The 22,291-nt window shown below is 38.0% G+C and overlaps 2 protein-coding genes across 2 annotated transcripts; one reads left to right on the top strand and one right to left on the bottom strand.

The window, feature by feature from the left end:
• Positions 1 to 1,402: 1,402 nt before the first annotated feature.
• Positions 1,403 to 6,731, top strand: LOC105971542 (D111/G-patch domain-containing protein). Its single transcript, XM_012996393.2, has 8 exons — positions 1,403 to 1,864; positions 1,930 to 2,081; positions 2,398 to 3,313; positions 3,609 to 3,700; positions 4,076 to 4,150; positions 4,587 to 4,648; positions 5,600 to 5,669; positions 5,774 to 6,731. The coding sequence occupies exons 1-8, from the start codon at positions 1,714 to 1,716 to the stop codon at positions 6,509 to 6,511; spliced, it is 2,256 nt and encodes a 751-aa protein (XP_012851847.2). The 5' UTR covers positions 1,403 to 1,713; the 3' UTR covers positions 6,512 to 6,731.
• An 8,790-nt stretch (positions 6,732 to 15,521) lies between these two features.
• Positions 15,522 to 18,519, bottom strand: LOC148767596 (uncharacterized). The gene is made up of 3 exons (XM_088824686.1): positions 17,857 to 18,519; positions 16,507 to 17,748; positions 15,522 to 16,430 (listed from the first exon to the last, which is right to left on the bottom strand). The coding sequence occupies exons 1-3, from the start codon at positions 18,517 to 18,519 to the stop codon at positions 15,651 to 15,653; spliced, it is 2,685 nt and encodes an 894-aa protein (XP_088680812.1). The 3' UTR covers positions 15,522 to 15,650.
• Between the last annotated feature and the right edge of the window lie 3,772 nt (positions 18,520 to 22,291).

Raw genomic sequence — 22,291 nt, 5'->3', positions numbered from 1 at the left:
TTTTTGTCATTTGATATTCGAAGTAAATATGTCAAAAGAGAGAGTGAACTTTTCAAAAAGTGAACGCAAGCTTCACACCAATGTATCATTTTGGTCATGCGTTGTAAACAAATTCAAGTGGGCTTGTCAATCAAGAAACAAAGATACAACTTTTATGTTTTGCATTTTTGAAATTTTATTCGATCAACATCAAAATTCTAAGTAAAACATCTTAAAAATGGGCATTTAACTTAACTTGAAATTAAAAAAACTCGAAAGCCCGAAACTTAAAAAACCAGAAAATCCGAAACACACGTATACATTTTGATCATAAATTTTTTCATGCAAATTCCTATATAAGTGGTTAAAGTTGAACCGAAAAGTTAATGAATAGAGCTACAACTCTTTTATTTTATTATTATTATTTTTTTTAATTTGAATTGGATCAAAGTCAAAATTCAAAATAAACATCTTAAAGACTGTGGATCTTTGAAAAAAAATGGATGTGTTTTCCTCTAGAGACTTTTAGGTGATAAAAAATGTGGGTGTATGACTGTACAATGAAATGTGAGGGGCTTTTAGCAAATAAAAAATAAGTTCGTCCTTTTTGCTAATAAACTTCCATCTGCCGAACATCTAGCAAATTGCCCTGTTAGGTACAAGTTCCAATACATCCAGACATAGATCCGTAGTAATAGAAAGAAGAAAAAAGATAGATTGCAAAATAGCTCAAGCTTAGAGCGGTATGTATGATCAAACGACTCAGTTCTCTTTTCTAGTGTTCAGTCCAAAAGATTCTAGTTTTGACGGCAACTCCAAAACGGAAACAAGCACCAAAAAGCTGCCAATCACCCAAAACCCTAGATCTACCCATAACTTACACTAAGTTGACTCACCAACACATGCACAGTCAACTCAGTCACAACTCACCCTCTCCACTCAACACAAACCCTAGTTTTCCTCACTCAGAAATCTCGATCACTCATAGAGAATTGGAGGTGAAAACACTTGGTTTGAATTAAAGGTAAAGACTGCCTTATCTCTCTCTCAACACAGTATATAAACACAGTTTCAACGGTATGCAACATTAAATGAGTTGCAGCGGCAAGGACATCCATTGTCCGGCAAGACCTGCGATGGTTTCGTCGGAAAACGACCACGATTACGAATGACGAAGTACTGTAGAGAGAGATGAGGACAAGAAGAGAGAGAAATGACGCAACTTAGAATGGAACTGCTAGGATTTGTGAGTGAGGTAAGGAAAAAGTCAATAAACGTTCAAGATCAATAAAACATAATGGACGATCGAGATCGGGTCTGACTTGGGCTGTGGGCTTAGTTGCTTGACTGACCCATATCACAAAGTTCATTTATGGGCTCAATTCTTAACATGCCCCAATTATCCTTTTTATTTTCTTAATCACCCCAATTGTCAAACTTATCCAAAGTGGCCAACCCCTTCGGCGAGGGCAAAAATGTATTTTTAGATTCTTCAGCATCACATTTCTCACAGCTGCGCTTCACACACTTGTACCTTGAAAACCTCAGCGAACTCATCCGTGCACCCTGCCGCAGACAAGCATTCCTCATTTTCACCCAAACCCGAATATTCCTTCGTCTCTCCGATCGGCAAATAAGAAAGCAAACCTCGTCCCACCGCCTGCATCACCACACACCTACTTATACGTACGCGTAATCTGTATCTATCTATATCTGCGCAAGGGTGAATTATCCATGGGTGGAAGAAGCCGAAAAAAGCCGAATAAATCGACTAGCCGGCCCGCCCGGCCTTCTGCATCTTCTTCCGGCGGCCGCGGCCGCGGCCTCTTTGTAGAAGGCGGAGTTCTTTCTGATTGGTCTCCCTTCGGCTCTCCTCCTTCTAGAGGTTTCTATCACTCTTCCGAATTATTTGTTTACAATATCATTTTTTTTAATGATTTTGCTGTTTAGGGAGAAAAGGGAATAATGGGGCAAATGGAAATTCGAGACCCCGAATCGGGAAAGGGAGCAATTCGGATCCAAAATCCGGATCTGCCCCGGGTCAGCGAGCCGAGGCTAAGAAGAATACGGGGAACGCTATTAGTTTTCAGTATCCTCAGCAGGTACGCAACTGCTTGAAGTTAATTTTTATTTGGTTGAGAAGAACCAGAAATTGTGTTCAACTCATACTTGCTGTTGTATGTGAGTTTATAATTAGTGAAATAATATTGGATTCTGATTATGTTGTTTTGTAGCTTAATTACAGTGTCTCTGTAAAGAAAACATTTTTCCTTTTATTTTGTTTTATCCGAAGAAAGCTAAATTTTTGTTATAAATTATTTGGTTCGTGGTTCTATTGGTTGAAGATTCTGAAAAAGATAGCAGTTGCAATTTGTTGTTGGAAGACTATCGGGCTGACAGATTATTGAAACTTTCCAGGATAATACATTTATCAATGGAGGTCGTAACCGAGGGGAAAGTTTTGATGCATCAAATCCTGTTGTCTTGATCGATTCAGAGAAGACGCCGATTATTGCCTACTACGACGAGGGACCCGTTAAGGAACCCCAGAATGTTGAATACATGTATGATTACACCACAAGCTTTACACTCGAAGAAAGCTCCCACAGAGGATTAGGGTTCAATGACGAAACAGAAACAACACTCGACGGTAATGAATTTGAATCCGCATCCAAAATTGAAAAGAAAGAGGGTGATGCTATGGACTTATCTTCTTCTGAGATGGATCGTGGTGCAAATGCTGAAGTAGACGAGGATTTGACGGCTGAGATTTCTTCTCAAGAGGAAGATCCAGGTTATGTGTTAATTGGAGGAACTAAGATATATACGTACGATACCGATGAAGATGTAGAGGAAGATGTGAGCGATGAAGGGTCTTCAGTATCGGATGACAGCTCAGCGACATCAGATAGTGACGGCTCGTCGTATAGTGGTTCAGACATTGACGACGATATTGCTGCCGATTACTTTGAGGGAATAGGTGGAGTTGGCAACATCGTCAATGTTGACCAGCTTGTTGGAAAACAATTTGATTTGTCCGATTCTGACAGTGATTCTGAAGACAGCTTTGATGAAACTGTGCAGAAGTTAGGCGGGATTGATCTTCAGGATGCTTCGAGGATGTATGGCAAGGAAAAGCCGGGATTGGCAAGAAAATATCGAAGACAAGATAAAGAATTGACACCTATTAAGTATACCCAATCATCTGGCTTAGATGACTTGATGCTTGTTAAGGATCCAAGAACTATTTCTGGGAAGAAAAAGAATGTTGCTAAATTTCCACAGTCTTGGCCTTGTGAAGCTCGCAAAAGCAAAAAATTCAGAAGAATTCCAGGTAAGGTTACTGTGTTGTAATTGTTTAGGAAATGAGCATTTAAAGCTATCACGCTTTGCATTAAGAGAGTCCTTTTAGTGCAAGTTCTTTGTTTACCTTCTGTTTTAATGTTCTCTATGTGGTGGTGGTCGTGGTTGAGTTTCGGTAAGTGAAAAGAGTTGGACCTTTCAAAAATTTATTTGCACTCAAGAGAGTATCTCTGTGCCATTTGGGTTATAATTGTTTCTCATTTTTATTGATACTGGTAACTTTTCGACCTGGACTGAGTTCACGGTATGTATACTTTGTGATTCAGGGGAGAAGAAGAAGCATCGTAAAGAAACGATTGCAGCAAAGCGTCGCGATAGAATGGTTCGGCGTGGTGTAGATCTTCAGAAGATAAATTTGGTAAGGAAAAATGTTATCTTGGTTAGTAGCCGCTTAGTTCTTAGCTGATGTTGCCCTAGTTAGTTCATAGTTATATGGACTTCTTTTTTTTTGTATTAATGCTGATCAGAAACGGAATTTGAATGATAAATCTAGTAATCTACTTGAGTTTTATCCTCCAATGTTCTTTTTTTTTTCCCCTTTCGTTATTCCTCGCACTTGTATCGGCATTCGTGATGGACGGATGGTCGGTCTTTATCTGGTCTCTGCTCTTTTTAGGTTTTATTTCGCGGAGCTAGTCTCAATCAGAACTCAAGTATGAAGAAAATATGCTAACTGGTGCTCTATGAGATTTGAGATTTTAACTGATCAAAATCATCCTTTTTCTTGTTGTAGAAATTTCAGCAAATGGTTCTTGATGGCATAGATATTCAATCATTTCAGTCTATGCATAGACAGGATTGTTCTCAGGTATGGTTTATGTTCTGAAATTGTAAGCAAGTATATATCGTTATTTCCTGAACCCCCTCTGCAGCACACCATTCCCCTTGGTAAACATTATAATTTATGCACAATCGTTTTTTTTTTTCCTTTCGTTTTTTACTTTCTATATGTGACGTGCTTAATTCAATGCTGCTGTATTTTCAAACTTCGTATAATGATGGACATCAAGTGGTGTTAATCCTTTAACACCTATATATGTGAATCTCATTTTTACCCTTTTTATTGCATGAAAAAGTCAAAAAATAAATCTGCCTCATAAGGCTAATTAAATGGCCGCTAGAAAAAGTTTCACTCTTTATGTGTTTTTTTCCTTAAACTTCTGAAATATGGGCTAAGACATTACGTATGCTCTTAGTGTTACGTTCAAAATTATATTAATCCATTTTTTGTTATGATATTACAGGTACGCAGGTTAGCTTCCATTTATCGATTGCAAAGTGGATGCCAAGGATCTGGCAGGAAGAGGTAAACCGTGTTATGTTCTTTTCTGTTATCTATGTACATTTGTGAAACTACAAAATTTGGCTAACGGAATGAATAGTTAATTTATATGAATCATATTATGCATATTAAGTTCTAAATTATTCTGCCGCCTATACATCACTTTATAGATGGTCCAGTTGTTCCAATTAGAGATTCACTCTCATAATTCTTTTTGTTTTTTTAAGGAAATATTATATTTATTTTTATCGTCTTGCATCTTGTTTCCGACCTACTTAATTTTTTGGCAGCAACAGCCTGTTTGGTTTACATTTTTTGGTTTGGTAAAGAACGTAAAAGTTTACTACTTAAGCATACATGTCTAGGTTTGTGTTTGGAACATCCTTAACAAACATTCCTTTTCTTAAGTTTTTTGTTTCTTCATAAAACGGTTTCACTTGATGTAATGATATCAGTTAAATATTATTTAGGGCCAGAAATGTAAGCTTAGATAAGACATCTGTTTTTTTTTCGGTGCTCATAAAAACTCCATTCCGAGTCAAATTGGATTTATATAAACCGGACCACTGTAAACTATTTCTTTTTTCTTCTCCTTCAATGCCTTTGAACTCGATCTACGGCAAAGGGTGTCTCTCAGTTACTGGTTTTTGGGTTATTCTGTTTTTGTAGTCTCCATTAGGGTTTTACCATGTGTCGGTGAGTGGAGGTTGCATGATTTTATCTTGTGCATGTCAAACTTTCCGACATTGGTTAAGACTTTTCTTATTTTGGAAAACAGTGTGGTGTTGATTAGCATATACAGCTCGTTGGAAATTAGCTGACCCTAGACGAAAATCTTAAGATGATATTATACAATCAACATATAAAGAAAATTGCGCACCTCATTTTTCATTTTACAATCTGCCCTTTATGCAAAAATATCAATCATAGTTAGGGCGCTGAATCTTGAACTGAACTTGTTTTTTTGTTCCTCAGATATGTGACTGTGATCCGAACACACCAAACATGTATGCCAACCCCAGGCGATCAAGTTCGCCTCGAGAAGGTATTTCATTAATTCTCCGTCGAAAATTGTTCAGCTTCTTTACTTTCATAGTATCTCCGCAAACTCGTGTACTTGTCACCAAATTATTGCTTTCTAAATTGCAGCTGATAGGAGCTAACGAAAAAGATGCTGATTTCTCAGTCATTGATGGTAAGCCCGTTAAAATGGATACATATTATGCAAAAAAGACTGCCAGAGTTGGTGGTGGGACCACCCCAGTAGGCTCACAATCTCTCAAGAAGAGATCGAATAAGAATAAGACACCTGGCAAAACAGGCTCCTATTCCACACAGCCCCTTTCTTTCGTCTCGAGTGGCATAATGGATCCTGCAATAGTTGAGCTTACAACTACCGAATCAACAAACGAGACAAACCCTGAAAACAAAATTGCGACTAGCTTGGAATACGGTGCGTTTGAGATGCACACAACTGGATTTGGATCGAAAATGTTGGCTAAGATGGGATATGTGGAAGGTGGCGGCTTAGGAAAAGATGGTCAAGGTGTGGCTAAGCCGATTGAAGTTTTTCAGAGGCCTAAATCACTCGGATTGGGTGCGGTGGTCCCGGAAGCTTCCAGTAGTAAACAACCCACGACGAACGTGAAAGCTCAGCCCAAGTCAGTTCGATCCAAGTCTTGTGGGACAAATGCAAAACCGGCGAAAATCGAGAACAATAACTTTGGTTCGTTTGAGAAGCATACAAAGGGTTTTGGTTCGAAAATGATGGCGAAGATGGGGTTTGTGGAAGGTGCTGGATTGGGGAAGGATGCACAAGGCATAATCAACCCTTTAGTTGGAGTGAGGCGCCCGAAATCAGTGGGATTGGGTGCTAATAAGAGCTGATTGGTCTAATTTCCGTAGCTCGACTCTAAATGCAACGTGTATATTTATGATGATCCTTTTATTTATTTATGGTTTTTTTTTTTTAATTGGGGATGGTGAAGAACGAGAGTCCTCTGAATTTTGCTGTTGAGGGTAAATTGCAGAGTGCATACTCGGGTATGGCGTGACTATAAGTTCGACTTTGTTTATTTATAAAATTATGTATGTACTTTCTAATTAAGCTCTCGGAGCAACAGTGTACTTTCTAATTATCCCGATTTATGCCAGAGGGTGATTACTGATTAGAGATGATCGAAGCGTAGGTTTATAATTATGGGTACTAAAATCTGTATTAGCTAGAAATGGTGGGGTTGGAATTATGAAGGATGGAGGTCTGCTAAGATTGTAAATTTGGTGCTTTTTATTTTGTTTAGATTAGATATGTGGAATATTTCCTTTTTTTTTTTTCGGAAGTATAAAACTAATTCCAATTTCAATTCCAAAATTTTTGGAATCTAGAAATTCATTCCTATCTATGGACATTTCGAAGTTTTGGAAATTTCAGTAATTTTGTAAATCATGTGTTTAACATTTTTTAAAAGTATATTCTAACGATAGTAATACCCAATTTTTTTTTTTTACCTGAGATACTGAGTACTTTTGAGTGTCCAACACAAGAGAAAAGTAAGTAAATATTTAATTTATTGTACAATAAGTAAAATAAATAAGATATTTTATATAATTTCAATCTCAATCCAAAAAAAATGGAAAATACCAAAAATTAGAATTTTAAAAATCAGAATGAAAAAAGTTGTTTCAAAATTAAGACTTTTCGGATAGGAACTAACGGAAATTGAAAATTCCCTTCCACCATTCCCCCTAGATATGGCGAGTGTGTGCATTATTTTGAGTATTTGAAATCTTTTGTTTCGAAGTCAACAAACACTCTATTCCTTTTTGCTTGGCACGCCAATTCGGCAGATCTACTATCTATATCTATGTATTTGATAATGACAACTACTTCGCCACATAACGTATTAGACGGACGATTAAGTAAAAAAGTTCTTTGACTAAATTTATTTTTAATCTGATGATAAATTTTTATATTTGTTAAACTATTTTAAGAGCTGATAAAATTATTACGTCTTATTTTTAAATCTATTTTTGAAATGCTTGGAAATTAGCTTATATGTTATCTTTATTTATTATAAAAGCGTGGAATATAGATACTTTTTTAAAATATCTTATAAGCTCTTCGGTAGCTTATTTTGTAAAATTTTGAGACTTAAAAAAAAAAAAAATTACGAAATACTTTTGAAGAATTTACTCCCCCCTCTTAACTGCTTAAACAATTGAATTTATTATTGCAACTCACAAATTGGCGGGTCCAACTAGGGTTGTTCATGGGTCGGGTCGGTTGAATATCGGCTGATTATCGGCCCGACCCGACCAACCGACTATTGCAAAAATGTAAAACCATTATCGGCCCGACTATTATGGGTCGGGTAACGGTTGGCAACCGACTTTGTCGGTTGCCGAAATAGTTCGGTTCCAAATTATCGGCCACAGTAAATTTAAAAAAAAAAAAGAAAAAAAAAAGAAAAAAAAAAAAAGAAAATCAGATTTTTTGCTTAGCTTAATTAAAATTCATCCCCTAACAATTATAAAACTACATCCCAAAATCAAGTTTCAACATGTATCTCAAATTACAAACTTCAAATTCAAAAACCAATACAAAATACAAAAAAAAAATAAAAAAAATCCAGCAATAAAAATAAAAAGTCGGTTGGTCGGGTAATATCGGCCAACCGACTTTTCATCATATTAGAAACTATACCCGACCCAACTAACCATGGGTCGGTTAAAATTATCGGCCCGACCAGAGCGGGTCGGTTGGTGGGCAATTATCGGCCACAAAAGTCGGGCCGATAGTGGGTCGGTTGTCGGTTGGTGGGCTATGACCCCCTAATTCTTAAAAAAAATAAAATAATATTTTTCAAAATATAAATTTGTTATTTTTGGAGTAGCATGGTTTGTCGGCCTTGAAGAAAGATTAATTTAATTTTGTCTCCACAATGAAATGAAGACAAAAACCTAGTCCACCCCACCGACAACTCTATATTTCATCACACACAAATCACAAATGTATAAGATATATATATATGATATAAAGACACAACACGCAGTGACAGCTGATAATGATAAAGAATAGTGATTAGGTAGAGTAGTGTTAGATCTAAGATGCTAAGTTTACGTGACAACCATAACAAGTAAAGAGACCCCTCCATTTTCTTGAAAATAAATAATAATAATAATAATAATAATAAAATGATTGAATTTATAATGTTGTCAGATTTGTATATTTACTAAATTAAATGACCTTGCAAAAAATATAAAAGAATAATGACAATGTTTGGTTCTCTTTTCATTTCACTTTAATTATTTCACCGATATAAATTTGTGTTTGTTACGGTTTTGCAAAAGAATTCACAATATAACATATAAAGTTTCTCTATCCTTCAGACATATGATTTATAATTGCTAATAATCAGATTTGAAAACACTTTTAAACATGATTAGACATCTAAAGTGTATTTTGTCTCATTTCAAATTATAAACAAGGATAAATTACAACCACCCTTTGAGGTATGGTCAAATTACGAAAACCCCCTTCTGTTTGGGTAATTATAACCACCCCTCAACTATTAATGTTCTTAGACGTCCATCCTTGCGGTTTCAAATTTAGTGAAATCTTTGAGATTATATGGAATACTGTCACTTTTGTCCCATTTAATCTAGTTCGAACTCCACATTTTGAAGCAAGATGATCTCAATATGTGTTTTTTGGCTTGTATATATCAGATTGTGGTGCATCAAAAAGTGTATTTTTACACAAAACGAGTACAAACTAGAACATTGTAGAAGAATAAAATTTAAGCCAATTAAATGGCTAAATTATATATGGGATAAAGTTTGATCCAATGGCATTTGTGTAATTATACATAGCCGAAGGACTTAGATGCCAATTGAAGACTCGTATATATGCGGTCATATATATATATATATATATTTATCGATTATATATTTTGGAATTTAATTAAATTAATTCCTAAATTAAATAGATAATTGATTTTAAATATATATATTGACCAATAGGATTATTTCTTCTCCCTCAAGTTACAAGAGATAAATATCAATTTAATCGGGCCAATCAAATCGCGCCACATCATCAGTAAGGCCCATCAAGGACTCTTATTCTACCACTATAAATAGGGACCCTCCCTTCACAATTCAAACACAACTGAAGGAGCAGAAACCGTAGGAGCAAAATTCTCTCTACAATTCAAGAAGCAAGAAAGAAGAATTCGTAGGAGGTAAGATTCTCTCTCTACATTCAAAGTGTTCTTCGTCTACATTCAAAGTGTTCTTGAGCAAATTCAAGGCATTGAAAAAAAAAAAAAAAAAATCTATCTTTTTTCCTTTGAACTACGTTATGACTTGATCCCATTCGGGGTACGTAGGCAGCTTGGATATTCTCTAAGTTCAGTCCTCTCCTAAAAAAAAATCTATCTTTTTTTCTTTGAACTACGTTATGACTTGATCCCATTCGGGGTACGTAGGCAGCTTGGATATTCTCTAAGTTCAGTCCTCTCCTAAAAAAAAATCTATCTTTTTTTCTTTGAACTACGTTATGACTTGGTCGGGCACCCAATTCATGATTGCTTCGTATTCAAAGACAAAATTATGCAGCTAGCTCGCCAAGGAAAGATATCACTTGAAGAGATCAGCGCCAATACAAATTTTATCGTCAGCAGTTTTGAGTCCCTTGACATGACGACAACAAACGTACACGAAGGAGATGATGATCATGTTAACATCTCATGCAACACGATAATTGAAAAGGAGATCGCTGCTAGTGGAACAACTCCGTCTTCAAATGAGGTTTGTACCGTGATTGGTAAATGCATGTCAACAATGACTTTCGCTGATGAAGATTTACTTCTTGGTTCCAAACCACACAATAGGCCATTGTTTGTTGCCGGCTATGCTCGTGAGCAGAAGGTGAATAGAATTTTAATCGATGGAGGTTCTGCAGTCAATATTTTGCCGTTGCATACTTTAAAGGAATTGGGGATCTCCACGGAGGAGCTCAAAACTAGTCGCTTGATGATCCAAGGATTTAATCAAGAAGGACAAAGGGCCCTTGGTATCATAAGGATAGAGTTGTTAATGGATGATATGTTGTCCACCGCACTGTTCCATGTCATTGATGCAAGAACCTCATATCGCATGCTTCTCGGGCGACCTTGGATACATGAAAATAGTGTGGTTCCTTCTTCTTGGCACCAATGTTTCAAGTATTGTCGAGACGGAGTAGTTAAAACAATACTCGCCGATGATAAACCGTTCACCGAGGCAGAAGCCCACTTTGCCGATGCTAAGTACTATCTTGATGATGAGAAGACGGTAAAGGCCAAAGAAATTCTACCAGTTAAAGAACCAAAGCGAAGAAATAATCAAGACAAGGCTCCTTTAGCGTGTGAGGCATTGAAAGATTTGATGTTTCCCTTAACACCAATTGACGAGAAGCGATCAACTTCTCAACCACCTAAAGGATTTGTTCATCCCACAGAAGAAACCCAAGAGGAATGCGAAGAATTCTCCGAGTCCCAAATGACAAAATGCTTTGGCCCAAATGCTTATAAACTCTTAGTGAAAGCTGGTTTTAACCCACATGAAGATTCTACGCTTGGAAGGCTTCCTGCCGAAGTTGCTGGCGAAAAGGTGCATGGCCTCAATACTACTCAAATAATGTTGAAAGAAAAAGGACATGCTATTCAAAGTCCTCGAGTTGGTCTTGGATTTGTTCCTCAAAAGCCAATTCGTATTGCTATCAATAGAGCTACCAGTAATTACATAATCGAAGACGAATTCTCATCAACAGACGATTTTCTTGAAAGTGAGATAAAAGTGAGAAGGACATCCGTCTTTGATAGGCTTACACCATCTGTCTTCGATAGACTTGCGCCATCCGTCTTTGATAGACTTGGACCACTTAGAGAGTGGGGGCATAAGAAAGGCGACAAACGAGGGTTTGATAGACTTACGCCATCCGTTTTTGATAGGCTTGGACCACTTAGAAAGTGGGGGCATAACAGAAGCAACAAGCAAGAGTTGGGTGTCTCTAATACTAAAATCACCAAAACACGAAGGGTTCGAAGTTCGATTCCATCTCGCATGAAACGACGTACTTATTTAACCATATCATGTGGTGAAGAGTTGAAGGCTAAAATACGAACCGTCGTCTTTACAAAAATCCAAGACGGCGAGGAAGATGACAGAGAAAGTGTGGCATCATCGTATCATATCACTTTAACTGAGATAGACGTGATTGAGGAAGAAGACGCTGAAATTGCTCCACCCGAGCTTGAAGAAGGAGTCAAAGCCACGATCGATGAGTTAAAGGAAATAAATTTAGGAGACACAGAGAATCCTCGACCAATCTACATTAGCGCCTTATTGACTATGAATGAAGAGGAGACTTATGTTGAATTGTTGCACGAGTTCAAGGATGTGTTCGCATGGTCTTATAAAGAAATGCTCGGATTGGACCCAAAAGTGGCAATACATCATCTCTCCGTGAAGAAAGGAGCTCGCCCTGTGAAGCAAGGCCAGCGTAGATTTAGACCTGAATTAGTCCCTGCAATTGAGGCTGAAGTGAACAAACTTATTGAAGTTGGTTTCATTCGAGAAGTCAAGTACCCAACATGGATTTCAAGTATCGTCCCTGTTAGAAAGAAGAATGGACAAATTCGTGTGTGTGTTGACTTTAGAGATTTGAACGAAGCATGCCCTAAGGACGACTTTCCAATGCCAATAGCCGAACTAATGATTGATGCTACTACGGGCCACGAAGCATTATCCTTTATGGATGGATCGTCCGGATACAATCAAATACGAATGGCGCCAAGAGATGAAGAATTAACAGCCTTTCGCACTCCTAAGGGCATCTATTGCTATAAAGTGATGCCATTTGGCTTGAAAAATGCCGGTGCTACATACCAAAGAGCCATGCAGAAGATATTTGATGACATGCTCCATAAAGATGTTGAATGTTATGACTTGGTGGTTAAATCCAAAAGAAGGGAAGATCATCTCCAAAATTTGAGAAAAGTCTTCGAGCGCTTGAGAAGGTACCAATTGAAGATGAATCCATTGAAATGTGCATTTGGTGTTACTTCGGGGAAGTTTCTTGGATTCGTAGTTCGTCACCGAGGCATAGAAATCGAACAAGCCAAGATTGATGCAATTTTAAAGATTCGCGAGCCTAGGAACATTCATGAGCTCAAAAGTTTGCAAGGAAAGTTGGCATATCTAAGAAGGTTCATTTCAAACTTAGCCGGTCGATGTCAACCATTCAGCCGACTTATGAAGAAAGATGTTCACTTTGAATGGGATGAAGCTTGCACTAGTGCCTTCGAAAGCATAAAATCGTATTTAACGAAGCCTCCTGTGTTGATTGCACCAGTGCCCGGACGATCGTTAATACTCTATATTGCTGCTCAAGAACGATCTGTCGGAGCTTTACTAGCCCAGGAGAATGATGATGGAAAAGAGAGTGCCTTATACTACTTGAGTAGAACAATGACACCAAATGAATTGAACTACTCGCCAATCGAAAAGACATGCTTAGCGCTCATTTTTGCAATTCAAAAGTTGAAGCATTATTTTCAAGCACATGTTGTCCGTCTGATCTCAAGGATGAATCCTCTTAAGTATGTCATGTCAAAACCCGTCCTATCCGACAGACTCGCAAGGTGGTACATGCAATTGCAGCAATTTGACATAACATATATTCCACAAAAGGCTGTGAAAGGACAAGTTCTAGCCGATTTCTTGGCGGATCACCCTATCCCTGCAGAGTGGGAGCTATCCGACGATTTACCCGATGAAGATGTTCTTGTGATTGAAGTTTGTCCTCCCTGGAAGATGTACTTTGATGGAGCTTCTCATAGAGAAGGAGCTGGCGCAGGAGTAGTTTTCGTCACACCCAACGGCGAAGTGTTGCCTCACTCTTTTACCTTAACACAAAATTGCTCTAACAATGTTGCTGAATATCAAGCTCTTATCCTTGGGCTAGAAATGGCAGTTGATATAAAGCGACTAAATTTGGAGGTATATGGAGACTCCAAGTTGGTGATCAATCAGATACTCGGATCGTACGAAGTAAAGAAGCTCGATTTACTCCCTTATGTGGATTATGCTAAAAGACTTATCGGATACCTTGGTGATGTGACGATAGAGCATGTGCCAAGAAAGGATAACAAACAAGCAGATGCATTGGCAAAACTTGCTTCTACTTTAGCCATGCCCGAAGACGGAGCTCGTATATCAATTTTCAAGAGGTGGGTCGTACCACCAATTTTTGAACACGAAGAAATTGAAGAAGACGAAACTCGAGTGGTTTACGTGTTTGAAATCGAGAAAGAAGATTGGCGTCAATCGTTTGTGGATTACTTGAAGTACGAAAAGTTGCCTAATGATCCACGTCAAAGGGTTGATATTCGACGTCGTGCGGCTCGTTTCATCTACTATAAAGATACACTTTATAGACGTTCATTTGATGGAGTCTTCTTGAGATGTTTAGGTGATGACGAAGCCATTCAAGCCATAGAAGAAGCTCATTCCGGAGTTTGCGGCGCCCATCAGTCAGGACCCAAGCTACATTTCCGAATAAAAAGAATGGGCTATTATTGGCCATCTATGGTGAAGGACTGCATGGAGTATGCCCAAAAATGCCAACCTTGTCAATTTCATGCAAACTTTATTCATCAACCGCCGGAGCCATTGCACCCTACTGTTGCCTCATGGCCCTTTGATGCTTGGGGTTTGGATGTGGTTGGACCTATGACAAAGTCTTCAGCTGGACATCTCTATATCTAGGCAGCAACAGACTACTTTTCCAAATGGGCTGAAGCAGTGCCTCTTCGAGAAGTAAAGAAGGAGAACGTTGCTGATTTCATCCGCATCAACATCATCTACCGTTACGGAGTTCCTCGATATGTGATCACAGACAACGGAAAGCCATTTTGCAACAGTGTGATAGATAAACTTTGTGAAAAGTTCGGCTTCAAGCAAAGAAAGTCTTCAATGTACAACGCTGCCGCCAATGGACTCGCCGAGGCCTTCAACAAGACTTTATGTAATTTGCTGAAGAAAGTGATCGCCAAGTCAAAACGTGATTGGCACGAGAAGATGGGAGAAGCTTTATGGGCTTATAGAACAACGTATAGAACACCTACTCAAGCCACTCCATATGCTTTGGTGTACGGTGTGGAAGCAGTCTTGCCTCTTGAAAAACAAATTCCATCATTGAGCATAGCTATACAAGAAGAACTCACTCAAGAAGAAAATGCCCGCTTGCGTCTTGCAGAATTGGAAGCTCTTGACGAGAAGAGATTAGAGGCACAACAAAGTATTGAATGCTACCAAGCTCGTCTTTCTAGGGCGTTTAACAAGAAGGTGCGGCCAAGATCGTTTCAAGTTGGAGATTTGGTACTTGCCGTAAGGAGGCCCATCATCGTCACTCATAAAACGGGAAATAAATTTACTTCAAAGTGGGATGGTCCTTATGTCGTCAGAGAAGCATACACAAATGGAGCGTACAAGTTGGTTGCCGAAGATGGTTTAAGAATTGGTCCGATAAATGGAAAGTTCTTGAAGCGGTACTATGCATGAAGCAGAGGAGAAGGCTCCCGGCCCGCATGAGTTGAAACTGTGCACGGCTAAAAAAAAAAAAAAAAAAAAAAAAAAAAAAAAAAAAAAAAAATCTATCTTTTTTCCTTTGAACTACGTTATGACTTGATCCCATTCGGGGTACGTAGGCAGCTTGGATATTCTCTAAGTTCAGTCCTCTCCTAAAAAAAAAATCTATCTTTTTTTCTTTGAACTACGTTATGACTTGATCCCACTCGGGGTACGTAGGCAGCTTAGATATTCTCTAAGTTCAGTCCTTTACTTAAAAAAAAAAAAAAAAAAAAAAATTGTTGAAAATATAAGTGCCGAATACTAAGGAAACAAGATGGAAAGGGAGACTTTTTTTTTATTTCATGAATCATAAAAGTGGAATAAACAATAAAAAATAAAATCTAAATCTAGCTCAAGCGAAAGGGTCTAAATCATTCAACTTTTCTTTGGCATCTTCTAAAAGCTCGGCAGAAGCGCGCAATTCTTCTACCAAATCATCACTTAAAGGGGATGTATTTTCAATGGCAGCAATCTCTTCGTTAATCTCACGAATTTCAGTCTGAACAGTATGAAGGAGTTCTCGTTGTCGCTTTAATGATGATCTCAACTGTCCCACCCTCACCTTCAAAGCAGCACGCTCTTTCTTGACACTCTCCAAATCACTATTGGTGACTTGAACTTGAAGAGTCTCTTTGTGTTCTCTAGCTTGAGTAGTATGCAAACGATCTTTAGCCTCATCTAATTGTCGTGATAGAATCTCTTTAGATGTCTTCTCAGAGTTCGACGACCTCACCTTATCATAAGCCGTCGCCTGGGAAAATAATGACTTCAATGATTCCTCTATGCAAGATATGTCGAAATCACCAAGATCCCTCATGGTTCCAAGAACTAATTGGACATCTTCTTGAATAGACGAGATGGAATCAATTGAAGTCCGTACTATCCTCGCACGAAGATCTTGCCATAATTGGCGAAGAAAAACCTGCTTGTGATTTTTCAGAAAATTTTCACCCACAAAAACTGAACAAGCACCATTGTACGACCCTTTCGCAGTCTCTTTCATCTTGGATGCTCTGGCAGGCATTAAAGCAGTCGGCGACAAAGTTGCACCCATTGAGCAAGCCTTGGCAGTTGAGTGATGACTAGCTTGAGATTCCTCGCGATCATCAACGTTAATTATCTCGTTTTCCAACTAAAAAAAAAAAATCATTAAGACAAAAAAAAAAAAAAAAAAAAAAAAAAAAAAAAAGGAAAGTGTTAAGTGCAACCTTCTCAGCAAAAGTGTCATTTGTTCGAGAATGACTGTCCACACTGTTATCAATATGAAGATCTTGTGGTTTTGAAGATTGCGGGTCCCTCTTCGGCCTTTTCCAATGACGTTCTATGTGGCTATCGTCACTCTCATCCGACGGAGGCAAAACGTTCCTCTTCTTTATATCTCTAGGAGGGTTTTTGGTTTGGAGCACATTTCCGCGAGAAAGATTGCCGAGACTATTTCTTGCCTCATCTTCTTTGTCTTCAAGTGGAATCTTACTTAACTCCAAGTTCACCAAACTCGCAACTTTATTTTCAAGATAAGTTCCGTAAGCTTTAGTCCACCATCTTTTATAGCCGTCCGTGTGAAACTTTCTCGAATTTTGAGGAATGACGGAAAATATCACTTTAGACATGGACTCGAGCAAAACACATAGACGCCAATAACGGAGTCCATCTATTAAAGAAGCCTCGCGAACGTCTTCATCAAGTACTCCAGGCACATCTTGGTAAAACCCAAATTGACGGCTAAACCGATGAGGACTATATGGCTCAATAACGAAACGATTACCACGCCGCAAGGAGAGATAGCTCGAGCGAATGGCGATGAAATAATTTCTCTCGGACCCTTTTGTTGTTCCATCGTCAACATATAAAGAAGACTCGCTCCTAGGGATCGTGGTGCAAGTCCAAGACATAAGATCTCCTTTGTGAATCCGTTTGCGTGCATCCGCGGGAGTGTAGTATCTAGCGCTTCCTTCTCCGGAATAAGATATCATCTTTGGGCCATCGACGGCTACGCCTTGCAGAACTTGACAATGGGTCTTGAAATAAAGCGCCAACCAACTATAGACAAAGTGAATAGGAAACGGAGAGTTCTCTTGATGGGGTCTCAAGGATCTCGAAATCCTATTTATGCCGTTGAAGATGCTTGCTAAGACAGGAACTGCAAGAGAGACTTCTTCGCCACTCGCCATTATGCTAGCCATCTTGAACGTTGAAGGACGTATCATGCCTACATCATCAGTAGGGAGAACGAAGGTGCAAAGCCAACAAGCCAAATGGGCCGCCAAGTATGTCTCGGACCTCAATTCGACATCAACGCTAATGCTCGAAAACACAGCTTCTTCAATGTTGATCCATTTTGCATGTGCTTCAATATTGCCGGAAGGATTGTGAGTTGACTTGGGGCGAACACTTTTCTTTTCTTTGCGTGGAGGAGGTTGAGTGTACTTCTTCTGCTTCTTCGACCAAAACTAAATCCAGCTTTCGACAGAGACGTTGGAGGAAGGATCTTTAGAGCGCTTCCGAAGTAAGTGGTAGACATGGAATAGATATCGGCAGGAACGGTGAGAATATCGAACACCCTTTGCATCGGTACCAATGAGTTCTTGAGAGGCAGGGACAACTTCATCGTAAAGAAGCCCGGTTAACGGTAGCCCGGAGAGGATGTGCAAATCCCATAAAGAGATAGACATTTCTCCGGGAGACGTCAAGAGGGTATTTGTAGTCGAACACCATGCCTCGAAGAACGCCTTCATGATTTCGGAATTGTAGTCGTACGTGAAAAGGGAAGCATATACAGAATCGTAGATCTTCGCAGACTTTAGCTTGTGCTGGCAACGGCTGAGAACGTCTTCGGACCATTCCCAGTACCCTTTGAAGAATTGAAAGCCGCCGGAAAGCTCGAGAGTATCTCCCCACTTGACTTTTCCCTCCACGATGTTGCCACCCAAAGTCGGCAGAAGGCTCGGACCGCTTGACTCTTCCGGAAGCAAGGATCTGTCGGGTTTATGATTTGATGCTCGCAAGCTATACACGTACTCGTACTTATTATGAGGATGCTCGTGGGACCAAACGGACATGCGATTCGGAGTCGTGAGACGTGGCCATTGCTTTGCGTAAGAACCGATAAGGGGGGCATAAATCGTCAAGACAGTTCCTTTGTCATTCGGTTGGTAACGATCGTCAAGAATTACCAATTGCTCGTCGCCGGAAGAGGAGAAAGCTTGCTTGAAGCAAACCATCGGAAAATCTATCAAAACAATTTAAAGAAAGAGCGATAAGTTCGAAATACCAAAAAAAAAAAAAAAAAAAAAAAAAAAAAGAAGCGAGGGCAAGGACTGTGCTAAAATCGAACATTCTACCGAGTTTCGTGCCGAATATTTCGAGTTGCGAAAACTTGAGTGAATAAGGAAAAGAGGGCTTAGTTTTGATGGGTGGAACTAATCTGGAATCAAAAAAAAAAAAAAAAAAAAAAAAAAAAAAAAAAAAAAAAAGGTTCTCATTGTCATATTATCAAGCACATGGTGGACATGCAGAGGAGAACTTGTTGTACAAATATTTAATATGCAAAGCTTACCTTGAAACAAACACAAGCAGCAGCAAACAAGAGACAAGGGATCTGAACATACAAAAAAAAAAAAAAAAAAAAAAAAAAAAAAAAAAAAAAAAGTACTTTCACACAGAGGCTGGGTGCCGATGAATGAAGAAAAAGTGAAGAGGGCACCTCTTTTTATAGGCCATGGACGATGATAAATCGATTCAAGTTAGGACTCCATCCGTCTAATTGGAAAAGAGTCAGAGATCAATTAGAAGAAGTAATGCTTCCATTCTTCACGTGTTGGAAGTCCATGTGGACAAAGGAATAATTTTTTTTTTTTTGAAACTAATTGTGCTGAAGTATAACATAGGTAGGAGAGGGACTCTCTAACCAAAAGAAATTGAAGTCCTCTACAGGGAATTCAATTGAAGTTTTGAGTGGGCCCATGAAAAAAAAAATGTTATAAAAAAAAAGGGGGCTGCTGAAGCAGATGTTATTCTCATGTAGGATTCCAATTGCAATTGAAATTCTATTTGTTTATTCAAGTGGGCCCAATTAAATTTTATAACGCAAATCGAGGAAAGAAAGCATCGATAGAGCAGATTGATCATCCTTTGCAAGAACAGCCATGCATTCTCGGGTTGGAAAATTCTAGTGGCTTTATATTTAAAGTCTATAAATTGAATACATGTGGGGTATATTCATGAAAAGCTCAAATACATCTATGAATTATCCCAATATTCACGCCTTATTTACTTCAAGTCTCGTCTCACAAACATTCAATTTGTTCTTCGCCGAGACTAGAAGTGGGGGCATTTTGTAGAAGAATAAAATTTAAGCCAATTAAATGGCTAAATTATATATGGGATAAAGTTTGATCCAATGGCATTTGTGTAATTATACATAGCCGAAGGACTTAGATGCCAAATGAAGACTCGTATATATGCGGTCATATATATATATATTTATCGATTATATATTTTGGAATTTAATTAAATTAATTCCTAAATTAAATAGATAATTGATTTTAAATATATATATTGACCAATAGGATTATTTCTTCTCCCTCAAGTTACAAGAGATAAATATCAATTTAATCGGGCCAATCAAATCGCGCCACATCATCGGTAAGGCCCATCAAGGACTCTTATTCTACCACTATAAATAGGGACCCTCCCTTCACAATTCAAACACAACTCAAGAAGAAGAAAAACCGTAAGAGAAAATTCTCTCTACAATATTCAAGTCGTTCTTCAACAAATTCAAGGCGTTCTTCATCAAACATCAAATCGAGGGCGTTCTTCAACAAATCAAGATCGAAGGAAGATTGAAGGGCCAAATCCATCAAGAACTCCAAGATCTTCAAGTCAATCAAATCGAGGGCGTTCTTCAACAAATCAAGATCGAAGGTAGATTGAAGGGCATAATCCATCAAGAACCCCAAGATCTTCAAGTCAAAATTGAAGGGCCAAATCCATCAAGAACCCCAAGATCTTCAAGTCAAAACCCGTCAAAGTTCAGCGTTCGACCCGAGATTCAAGTCGCAAGACCCTCGAAGACTTTATTCAAATCCAAATCAAATTCGGAGAAGATCAAGTCAACGACCCGACTCCGAAAATTCAAGTCAACTATATATTGTTCTAGAGAGAAGAATCAGAGGATTAAAATAGAGATTGTAACCCGCAATTTATTTATTTTAATTCAATAAAATCATCTTTGTTCAATTTTTCTTGTTTGTTTATATCGCAGATAAGAATTTGTTGTCCCACCGGGCGTGCCAAAATTTGTAACAACAAATTCTTATCTGCGATATAAACAAACAAGAAAAATTGAACAAAGATGATTTTATTGAATTAAAATAAATAAATTGCGGGTTACAATCTCTATTTTAATCCTCTGATTCTTCTCTCTATAACAATATATAGTTGACTTGAATTTTCGGAGTTGGGTCGTTGACTTGATCTTCTCCGGATTTGATTTTGGATTTGAATAACGTTTTCCGAGGGTCTTGCGACTTGAATCTCGGATCGAACGTTGAACTTTGACTTGATTTGACTTGAAGATCTTGAAATTCTTGATGGATTTGGCCCTTCAATCTTCCAGTGATCTTGACTTGAATTGATTAACGTTAATCCGAAGGTTTGGCACCGTTATCTCGGATCGAACGCTAGATTTTGATGAAGAATGCCTTGAATTTGCTCAAGAACACTTTGAATGTAGACGAAGAACACTTTGAATGTAGAGAGAGAATCTTACCTCCTACGAATTCTTCTTCCTTGCTTCTTGAATTGTAGAGAGAATTTTGCTCCTACGGTTTCTGCTCCTTCAGTTGTGTTTGAATTGTGAAGGGAGGGTCCCTATTTATAGTGGTAGAATAAGAGTCCTTGATGGGCCTTACTGATGATGTGGCGCGATTTGATTGGCCCGATTAAATTGATATTTATCTCTTGTAACTTGAGGGAGAAGAAATAATCCTATTGGTCAATATATATATTTAAAATCAATTATCTATTTAATTTAGGAATTAATTTAATTAAATTCCAAAATATATAATCGATAAATATATATATATATATGACCGCATATATACGAGTCTTCAATTGGCATCTAAGTCCTTCGGCTATGTATAATTACACAAATGCCATTGGATCAAACTTTATCCCATATATAATTTAGCCATTTAATTGGCTTAAATTTTATTCTTCTACAAACATATTCCACAAAATCTAGATGATTATGTTGAATTTGACACCATAAGTGTGGAGGTGTAAGAAAAAAATATAGCTGAGGGGTAGATGCAATTATCCAAACAAGAGGAATTTTTTCGTAAATTGACCATACCTCAGGGGTGATTGTAATTTACTCTATAAACAAACATTTTTATATTATTTTGGAAAGATTACGACCACCCCCTAAGTTATGGTCAAATTACGAAAACCCCCCTCCAGTTTGGGTGATTACGGCCACCTCCCTCAATATGTATTATCTTACCAAAAAGACCCCTCCAGAGGTGAATTTAGGGATGTTAATTTGGTAAAACCGAACGAAAATTCGGTACGCCAACATTTCATACCGTTTACCGAACTGAATATACAATTTGGTTTGGTAAATAACCGAATTACATAAATTTTATGTAAAAATATTTAAAAAAAGGATAATGGCTGTAATTACCCAAACAAGAGGGGTGCTTTCATAATTTGAACATACCGCAGGGGATGATACCCTTCCGGCGATGACTTTTCAAATTTTTTTTTTCTTTCTGTAATTTTTTTTTTCGTTTAAACAACAATATTGTTGTGATTGACAGTAATTTTAACTATATTAGTGTTAAACAGAGTAGAATTAATTAAACTACAGTTTAACACAGTAATATTGCTATATTAATCTCTAGCACAATAATATTAATACAACAAACTTCACTATTATTGTGTTATAGAGTAATATTACTATGTTGACCATTTAACAAATGTATACAT

This window comes from Erythranthe guttata, chromosome 10, assembly GCF_056151865.1.
Source record: "Erythranthe guttata isolate IM_541 chromosome 10, IM_541, whole genome shotgun sequence".
In the NCBI taxonomy this organism is placed as follows: domain Eukaryota; kingdom Viridiplantae; phylum Streptophyta; class Magnoliopsida; order Lamiales; family Phrymaceae; genus Erythranthe; species Erythranthe guttata.
This window is presented reverse-complemented; position numbering and strand designations above follow the sequence as displayed.